Source organism: Lepisma saccharinum, chromosome 4 (assembly GCF_977018435.1).
Source record: "Lepisma saccharinum chromosome 4, izLepSacc3.1, whole genome shotgun sequence".
NCBI classification, from domain to species: Eukaryota; Metazoa; Arthropoda; class Insecta; order Zygentoma; family Lepismatidae; genus Lepisma; species Lepisma saccharinum.
The window spans coordinates 51,086,531-51,096,926 of record NC_139232.1 but is presented as its reverse complement, the minus strand read 5'-3'; the positions used below and the strand labels follow the sequence as shown (position 1 = coordinate 51,096,926).

The 10,396-nt window shown below is 39.7% G+C and overlaps 1 protein-coding gene across 1 annotated transcript; it reads right to left on the bottom strand.

The window, feature by feature from the left end:
* Positions 1-815: 815 nt before the first annotated feature.
* On the bottom strand, positions 816-9,742 carry hry (bHLH transcriptional repressor hairy). Its single transcript, XM_083120486.1, has 3 exons — positions 9,286-9,742; positions 4,168-4,263; positions 816-2,768 (listed from the first exon to the last, which is right to left on the bottom strand). Exons 1-3 carry the CDS (start codon positions 9,415-9,417, stop codon positions 1,974-1,976), a joined length of 1,023 nt encoding a protein of 340 aa, XP_082976612.1. The 5' UTR covers positions 9,418-9,742; the 3' UTR covers positions 816-1,973.
* Positions 9,743-10,396: the final 654 nt, after the last annotated feature.

Sequence of the window (10,396 nt, the reverse complement as noted above, 5' to 3'; positions counted from 1 at the left end):
TATCCTCAAATTAAAATCCTGGGTATGGTTCTGCCTGCACAAACCCATTCGATGCTGACAAATAAGTGATTGATGTGTTGATTAAACTGAGATATAAAATGTGTTAAATGTAAATAGAAGATTAGGCTAATGACACTGTTGGTGGAAGTAAGGGGCTATTTGTAAAACAGTTCCAAAACTAGTTACTTTTTCAGCTAACGAGTATTACAGTTATGTTTCTTTACGTTTCAACAGTAATGAACAATGTTAAAATACTGGAATCTTCACCGATGCCTACATTTGTCACTCAAGCACACACTTTTTACTTTGAAATTTTACCTCTATATTTTCATATTTAAACACATTATGATTATTATAATAATTAATGAGTTATTTTAGGTCATCACATTGTGGAAGAATACTTTTCTTGCACTTCATTCACACGAAACATCCTATGGATTATAGTTTATCTAGAATAAGTAACCGTAAAAGTAACTTAGTTACTTCTTAAAGTAACTATAACTTTTACATTTAAAAAAAGAATATCACAGTTATATTTTTGGCAAAGTAAAATAATTCAGTTACTTTTCAAAGGCTGGTTAATATGTAAGGAATGGATAGACCTTGGGCCTATATAATTCAGTAACAACATTTTGAAAAATATCAAAATTCTACATTATGAAAAAGTAAATCTGTTTGATATCAATATTTTTCAAAACAGCATTTACTAAAAAAAAATCTGAAGATCCATCTCAACTTAAGTACATTGAGCACAACATTTGTACTGGAAAGAAAAAAAAAACTTGATAAGAAACTAAAAGCAATGAAAGTATACTTAATGATGTATTTCATTAACATTAATACAAATATAAATAGGAATTTCCTTTGTATCATAACAATACTATTTTACAACATGGAAGACATTTGTAATCTTGTTGTCAAAAGGCACATTAATGTTATTTACATCACAGAAATGCTTGTACAATAAAAGTTAACATTATGTATATAACACTGTCAATTTTCTCTCTGAATATAAAAATTGGTCCCTAAATACATTATATAAAGTTCAATTATTGCAAGAAAACATACAGATACTATATTTGAAAATTACCCATTTTCTTCATTAAATTTCAAAATATAGGGATTTGAAGACAGTATCACATATCACATTAAACTACACATCATACATTAAAACTGTATATACACAAAAATATAAGCGCTTGCTTCATTATAAAATACTCAGGGTGGTATTTGAAAGTGAGTGAGAGTAATTTCCCGAATTCTGTGATAATTTTTGGCTCTTGGAGGAAAACTATGTATACATAATTTAGGTAATATCTCAATGCTTTGAGAGTAGTTACTGCAATTTCCCCCACTGGAAATATTTCAAATACCACACTGAAAATACTGTAAGTTGAAGTATACAAAAATAAAAACATCAATAGTGTTTGAGCATATTCAAATTCCTTTGTAGCACTGAGGTTTATGATTCTTCGTGGTTAGGAGTTTCTGGAACCTTAACATTTCATTTATAACTTGAACTAGTAGACTATTTAAATGATGCTTGGTCAACATGAGAGGTTAGGTGAAACTTCTTTTGGTTCGGAAAAGAGATGGACATAGACTCCAAGCATTAAATTTATTATACTGAAATTGATGATAGATATCAAAGCAAAGCTTTTGGTAATTACAGTGAAACCCTGATTTTACGTTACCGATTTTTACATTTCCTCGCATTGATGCTCCCAATATAGCAATTTTCCTGGATATTACATTTTCCCACATTTTAAGTTTCTTCAGCTTGGTCCGCTGAAAAACGTAAAATCGAGGTTCCATACTGTATAAGATAGTCTTCAAATTGTTAGGATTTTTGTTGAATTAACGACAGTCTTCCTAGTTTCAAGAATTTTCTACCTTCTTATTGTTAAGTCACTTTTGGTTTGTAATGTGAGTATAGTTGTGGGAATTGGAATCAGTTTCACTTATCACACATATCACCAAGGTCTCCACGGCTTTTCGTTGAGGGCCGGAGGAGAATCCATAGAAGAAGGACGACGAATTACCAAGGACAAAGGCTTCTGAAGAGGAGGGCTTGGAAGTCTTTGGGGTTCCGACACGTCGCTGCAAACAGGACTCAACGAAGTGGGGGTCCCAGTGACGCTATGCGGCGACGTGAAGTCTCTTGAAGTGTTCACCGTCAGAGGGAAGCACCGGTCGAAGAAAACCGGCGAGACAGAGGACGACGATGAAGACGTCGAAGGCGACGACATTCTGTGCGACGGGGCAGGCTGGTGGACCACAGTGAGCGACGTCGCGGAGGAGGGTGCGTGGGGCAGCATCTGAGACGTCGAAGGCAAGACGAGGGCGATGTCTCCGTTCGGAAGCCGCGTGGGGACTAGCTGGAAACCGTCGAACGACGAGGCGACCTCGACGCTCCCGGGAGTGGAACTCACGACGCCCACGGTGGGAACCTGAACTTGCAGCTGGGTCGGCGGTGGCTGGTGGACCGGCTGCTGTGCGGGTAACTGGTTGGCGGCGGCGCTGACGCCCGTGAGGCAGTTCGACAAGTGCGAGAGAAGGCGTCGTTTCACCGAGGTGTCCAGACCGTCTACACGTCCGAGGAAGCGACCCACCTCGCTGGCGCATTCGCTGAAGCCGGCCCTGTACTTGTTGACGACTCCAGGATCGGCTGCGACGGACATTGCCACCTGCTGCCTCTGTAGCGACTCCAGATGTTTCACGGTCATTTCCAGAATATCTGCCTTCTCCAGCTTTGAATGTCGAGCAGGCTGAAAGTACAAGGAAGAAAATAATCACACATTTGAATACATAACTGCTATTATAAAATATACGTAGTTGAAACAACATGCAACCTTTAATAGTAATTCTTCCTAATATATGAAAATCTCAACCAGTTATACTCATTTTGTTTGTGCTCAAACTTTTTTTTGTTCTCTTTCAGTTAATTCTGTTTTTACCTCTTGCGTTAATCGTGACGATGAGAATGAATGATGAACCCATGAAAATGGATCAAATAAAATGACACATCCATGCCTTACTCTGAATTCAAGCTCGGGACTTCGTAACACGTTACGCTGACCACACCGTCAAGGACGCCGGCAAGTGGTCGTTATTTTTATTGTAAAAATACATAATAGGGCTATTGTTGCTTGTGTTCAATGTGTTGTGTGCAAAATTAATAAAAATTCATTCAGTAGGTCCTGCCTTAATACTTCAAATTTAGGTTTCAACAACACAACAAAATATGGTCTTCTTCATGTAGAATAGGCGGACTTGTGCATAAAACCATTGACAATTTGCAAGAAAGAAGTGAAAAAAGGGCTTTGATGGTCCAGTATGTTGGATGTACATCTCAGAAGGTTCTGGCTGAGAGGACATGAACATCCCTTTGAAGTGGCGGCGATTGGGTTCCAAAACTGGGAGGGTAAGATGTCAAAACGGAAGAGGGGGGGGGGCAAGGACAGTTTACTTTCCCTTGGTAAATAAGGTTTAACATAGTGCGGGGAAAAAGTGACAAAACGTGGGGGGCAAGCGCCCCCCAATCCCCGCCACTGTCCCGTTTCATTTGATCCAACTGTCATTCAGTTTTCGTCGCGATCAAGCAAAGAGGTAAAAAAAGAGGCAAAATTCAAATAAAAAAACAACAACTTTTGAGCAATAGTAATAATTTACCACCTCCAAGAGAACAAACATCAACACCTCTTAAACTTAAATGTATATGTAAGGGAATATTACCACGGCTATCTTCACAGAAACTTAATATCAATGCTATTGGTCGATTCTCGATGTTGAAATATAAAAATATTTTGATTTGAACATGACCTCCGTGCAATGTGGACCGCAGGGGTCCCAGGTTCGAATCCCGGCCCGGGCATGTGTTCTTTGTGAGCGTCCCTTCATTAATTTCATATCACTCATCCTCATCGTCGCCATTAGCCAAACGTGACATAGAAGCGACGCTACATAACAAAAATCAAACCACATGAATGTGGCTCCACAGTGAATCGAACCATGGACCCATTATTACGAAGCGACAGTGTTAGCCACTACGCTACACTATCATCTTGTACCCAACAGAGGACTACACTGGTTGGGAGTTCAGGCGCCAGAGCCTCGTTATATATGTAGACATTGCAATACGTTATTATAAGAGAGGCATAAACTTACATCTTTTTTCATTGCATCCAGTATGAGAGACTTTAGTTCGTTGAGGCAATTGTTGATTCTCGCCCTCCTCCTCTTCTCCATTATTGGTTTATTGCTCTGAAAAGAAACAATAAGCAATGAATAAAGCATGTTTTTTGCGAACACTACAAGGTATATGTCTACATTAGCTTATACGCTGATTTTCATAACAATGTTCTAAATCTGATGCCACTGTCAAACTCTGATTACTGGATGTGTGCAGAAATTATGAACTTGTAGTCAAGTCCAAGGACAGTTAAGATTACTTAGTAAACAGCCCTCGTACGTAAATTACAGTGAGGAGTAAGTGGATGTCACAGAAAAGAGAGAGAGAGAGAGAGAGAGAGAGAGAAAGCTCTACATGAAAGTTGCCTCCAATAATAATTAAAAGGTAATTTTTCCAGTGTGAATAGGAAGTGACGAAGTGGTGTTCTTTGTGAACGTCCCTTCATCAATTTCATCATTCATGCTCATCGTCGCGATTAGCCGAAGTGGCAGAAAAGCGATGTTAAATGAAAAATCAAATCAAATCTACGTGCTCTGTCCATTGAAAACTGGATCGTTTTAGATTCTTGACAATCTTTGCAAAACCAATTTTTGTTTCGAAAAATTTGGGCAAATTTGAATTCAAGCAAATGCTGTGGCTTTGAATCATCATGATATTATTCATCGAACTTCCGCTATAATGCTTATATGAGCTATATCCATGGGAAATTCACTTGTTCTAAGAATGACTAACAAGGGGGTTATGTATAAATACTAGATGTACACATTTTTGTCATCTCCAAATTGTATTAACTTATCCAGTTAGCCTTGTGTAAGCTACTCTGGGTTCTTCTCAGACTCCAAGCGGCTGGAGCGTGGTGCCAATTACAATTAGTTTGAGTTACTGTTGTTGAAGGCCACGCACAGTTCCTTGTCCCTTTGGTTCCATCCTATGTCCTCTTTTTAACGTTTCTGAGACTGCTTATCTCCGTCATCATCAATAGGTTATGAATCGCAACACATCACCATATTGCAACTTACGACGCTAGGGTTCCGGTTTCGAATCTCGGCCTGGGCATGGGTGTTTCGTGAGTGTCTCTTTCTTCATCTATTTCATCATATTATCACTCAACCTCATCATCGTCATCGCGATTAACGATGCTAAACACGAAAAAATCAATCCATCAAATCCATATTGCAATTATTACATTTTTATTCGTACGCACAAATATACGCAATACTACGCTCAAACTATGACAATTTTTTCGCCTATTCAACAGATTTGCCACTTGCTGTCTATAACCTACTGATGATGACGTTGCACAAAAACAATCTCCGCACCGGCCTTGTTACAAGAAGGCACTGGCACAATACTACCTGCAGCCGTGACTATGCTTCGATAACAAAATATCTGAAGACAACGATGAGAAGATTTTCGTAGATCTTTCCGGAAAAATCATTACAGCTTGGGATTGCAGTCCTAAGCTTACTCCCAACAATGGTCCAGGTTAGTTAACAATGATCGGGGAGGAACAATATAGTCAAGGAAGTCCCCACGATGCACCTGTTACCTCACATTATCTCGGACGGGGACCATTAACTAAATTGCCACCTTGTCACCTTCCGACTTCAAAGTGAGTTGCACAACGTGTCATTGGGACGTGCTGCCAACGTTGTACCTTCCGCTCGTGGAACACGTTGGTTTACGTAACCAGCGACATTCACCACTCGTTCGTCACGTGAGAAGATCCGGGGGAGGTTGTACAGAAAACGAAAAAATGTTGCAAGAACAATGATGCATTTTCCACTACGCCCTCTCACAGATCTCAAGTGGAAACAATAAAAAAAAATCATATAATTATGATTCCATAACGTTTTGCATTGATCCCCCCACCCGCGACGTACATTATTTTACACGATCAAAATGTTTGTTGTCTTATTCACAATGTCACATCATATTCACCACCACCAGAAGAAAACCGCAAAAGAGCATTAATATTATTTTAATGTGGATAGGATTTTTTCTTCTTCTGTTCAAATAATTAAAATTTAAAGTACGCGAGAAAAAATACTGTCCAATCAACCAATAGTTTTCAACCACCGGTTATTGACACCACCTTTATGAATTCGACTTGTTCCAGTCCAAAGGTGCGGGGATGTTCGTTTTGCACCAAAGTATTTTCATCAGGATGTGGTACGAATTTTTTTCTTCTATATTATTTTATTTTTATCACGATTCATGTGTTTAGAAAAGTAGTCGTAAATATCGCCAAATTAGAAACATTACTTCAAACACTACTTAAAATTAAACCAATCAAAATTAACCTTATGTTGGGAGCACATGTCACAACTCTGAATGCAAATAACTCATTGCAGCAAGCACACAAATCTACGTTAGACGGTCCTGCGTTTCTTTTGTCTTTTCGTCGTGGCACTTGACTAAATTACAACTTTCATAGTTGAGAAATACAAATAAATGTATTTAAAAGTTACTCGCTCGATATTAACTTCCACCTTGCTAACAAAAACTGTAATAAATAATTTGACAAGCTGTGAAATGGAAGAATATATTCAAGTATATTCAATGTTTAGCTAATTCCAAATATTAAGACAGTTGATTGTTCTTTTGGGGTTGAATTACTTCTATTTCGGTTATTTTACATTGCTGGTGATGGGAAATGACTGTGATACATGCCTAGTGTTAGAACCTGGGATCTTTGGCTTCGTAGCGCGTTCAGGTCGGCTGAACTTGCATCAAAAAATATAATTGTTACTACTACTCGTAAAAAGTGCGGTTCCGAATATGAGTTATATTTATAAATAAACGCTTCTACTAGTTTTTCAGTATGATTTTATTTTATTTTTAACAATAAACGAATTGTTGCTCAAATCCTAAAAGAACCGTGGAAAAATATTGTAGGACAACGATCATTGCTATTTAATAAAATGATTTGATATGTGGCTAGCGCAAGGCATTGTGTGCATATGTTCTGATTGTTAAGATCTATTTATGAATCCTACCAGTGAGAAAACACCATTTGAATTTAAAACCAATTTCAAGTGGCATCTGATAAGCTTTGCAAGCTTCTTTCTAATTCATACTTTTCGTATGTTCTACGCTTGTGGCTGGAGTACGCAGAGCTACACTGTAGACACCAGAGCCATCTAGCGAGTAAAGGAAGTAACAGGTGCGGTTATTGCCATTCGACGTAGCATGCATGCCATTTCCACTGTAATTTTCGAGTTTGTTTTTTGCCTAATGCTATGAAACCTATTCAGCGAAGCGTAAAATGCGACGAGCAAAACGAGGAACACGTCCGAAGTATATATATAAAAAAATAAAAGTCATGCGGCAAGATGTTAGGAACATAGGAAAAAATGCGAGACGTAGAAATAGTGCGTTTCGTGGGGAGAGAAAAAGCAAGCCGGGTAAGGAAAAAAAACAAGGCATAAAATACTTACAAAACCTGGAGGAAAAAAGCAAACAGGCGTGACTGTTTAATAATCACAATTCACTTGTTTGGTCTTTCCTGTTCTGAATCGCCATTTATCATAGCTGCCGAAAGAAAAGTTAAAAAAAAAAAACAACCTTCGCGAACCCGGATCAACTGAACCAGAACGTCCGGGCAGGCTAACGACGTCGTCACGTGCCGATGACCACAGAATGAAGTTCGTATTTGCTGCACCCATAGATAAAGGCAAGCTTAGGGTTAACCGCTTCCCTGTGGATACTTGAAATCCTAGCTAACCTCAGCTAGTGCTCGCATGGTCGTTGACACCCAGCAGAGCTCATATACTTGACAAAAGGGGTCAGTTTCAAATATGACTATCGAATCTATGCATCTGAAATTAAAGAACGCACACGATACAAGAATCAACAAAATTTCAAGTGATAGAATGGATAATAACCAAACTATCAAAGAATTACACTTCCCAGCAAGCAGCGAAACTAAGAAACAACACCTCCTCTGGTTTTCTCTTGGATATTTCTTGTACTTCTTTTGTTATGAATGCTTCCAGTTCATCATCTAATAATTCCCATTACCTATCTATTTACAGAGAGCACAGTGGGATCAATAAATGCTGTTCAGCAAATTGTTCATGACAATTTTCGTTGGTTTTTATCTTCATCATACGTATTTTTACGTGTACTGGCTCAGAGGTTGTAAGCAGATTGTTTGGTGTTTTGTGTCAGTTCTTGAAGCTCTCATTGCATAAAACAAAGGGAGTAAACGTGGTGATGGACGATTTGCTTGATAATATTTACGTATCCCCCCACTTTGCCTTAACGTGTATAATTATCAAATACATAATACTTATAGGAAGTAATGAAGTGCACGTGAACATAAGAAGCATAGGTGATCGCTAGGTAAAGTGAGTGCATGATGTATTCATACGTAAGAACGCAATGAAAAAGTAAAAAGTCTGTGGTGAGCAAAATCTATTCACGATTTTTTCACCTGATCTACAAGTTTTAAGCGATGTAGGAATAAAATAATTTAGTTCATAGTGTCCGTCTACTAGGAAAAGATATAGTAGATTACTTATGTCCCCCCCTAATTTTTTTTATACTACCACGAAAGCCCACCTGTAATATATATATACATATATATATGCAATGATTTTCTTTACATTGCCATGCACTTATCTCTAAACAAAAGTGTATATTTTAAAAAGCTAGGTTGAACAGGACTGGCGATGGCAAAAGATTGAATCTATTATTTGTGTGTGTCACTAAATAACGTCATTGAAAAAAACCACCATAAAACAAAAACATGCAAACAAGGAAGAAAGAAAAAGTAAGAACGTGAAACAACACAAACGAAAATATTGTATTGTTGATTTCAAAATGCTATGTATCCAAGATTCACACTTGTTTTTTAATATGCATTTTATTTTATATTTTTACCATTATTGATATCTCCAGACATGTTTTCTTTGCCAACAATTCTTTCCTAACTGATGAAACTTGGTGTGAAAGCAATTAGAGTTGTGAATGCATATTGTGAAAAAACTACCAGAGGGTAAAGTTGTGGGATGACATGAAAGCAAAGTGCAAATGGAATAAATTGCTTGCTTCCACTGACATCTGTACACACATAAATTAACACTTACCCTTCTGTTCTCGCTGCTCCTTTTCGGTGGTGCATCGGCAGCTGGGTGGTGGTAGCCGGTGGTAGGTGCACATCCCCTGTTGCCGCCGTTTCCCACGGGATCCGCGATTCCACCATTTCCGCCCGTAACCATGTCGACTGTCACCTGCTGCCACTTTGTCGAAAACAAGCACACGAAAAAAAAAAAAACAAGAGGGAGCAATCAGGCAATCAATTACCACACCGTGACTGTCCCGTGCACGGAAAACAAAACAAAAAAAAACTATCACAGTATCCTTGCGATCCACTGCTGGTAGTTCACTCACTGCCGCAACGCGGCGCACTGATCGCTTATCTCCTCAACCGTGGCAGAGCGGTTGGGAACGTTACGTCTCTCTCCCCCTGCACCGTTTCGCTTCTGGGGCCAACAGGACGCGAGTCGTGAGTGCTGCCGGACTGCGTCAACTGTGGGAACCCGCTCCTGCAACTGCGGAGGTTCTGGCGAGCGGCCAAGTGGGACCCCGTGAGAAAATATCGAGGCAGACGGTTCCCATGAGCTCCCAGCCAATCACGGCCCGTCCTCTCCGCTGCGGCATGCGCCGAGCGGGGTTGGATTGGTGCCGCGTTCCGACGTATTAATTCCTCCGCTCTCCCCCAGAGGGCACTATCAAGCGTGCACGTGCCGCCACTTCCCCAGCGCAGTGTGGGAAAGCGCAGTTTCCTTGCAGGGGCATTCGGGAGGACCCACTCGGGGCATCCGCATCCCGTGCGACGTTGCCACGTCTAACCTTTTCCTGTTGCGCCTCACAGAAGAGATTGAGGAGAAAAAAAGGAATGCAGAATTTACGTACATGAACACGCTGAAATGAACATAATTTCGATTCCTAATATTTCGGAACTGGATTTGAAGGCCTAGGGCTTGCCAAGGTCTTTTTAATTCGACAACATGTGGTGGCGCATGAAATCCCACTTTCATTGCCGGCCTTCGTAGCACATCGCGCTGCGACGCCGATGGTCCCGGGTTCGAATCCCGTCCTGAGCATGGCTGTCTTTGTGAGTATCCCGTCATCATTTCATATCACTCATTCTCATCTTCGCGATTAGCCGAAAGTGGCAGTGAAGTAAAATAAACA

Bases quoted from the DNA above. Each gene is read 5' to 3' on its own strand.
- hry (XM_083120486.1), bottom strand. From the start codon at position 9,417: ATGGTTACGGGCGGAAATGGTGGAATCGCGGATCCCGTGGGAAACGGC. The intron at 4,264-9,285 runs GTAAGTGTTAAT...GTTTCTTTTCAG, and splicing joins GGAGCAGCGAGAACAGAAGG to AGCAATAAACCAATAATGGA. The intron at 2,769-4,167 runs GTAAGTTTATGC...TTGTACTTTCAG, and splicing joins TGGATGCAATGAAAAAAGAT to CCTGCTCGACATTCAAAGCT.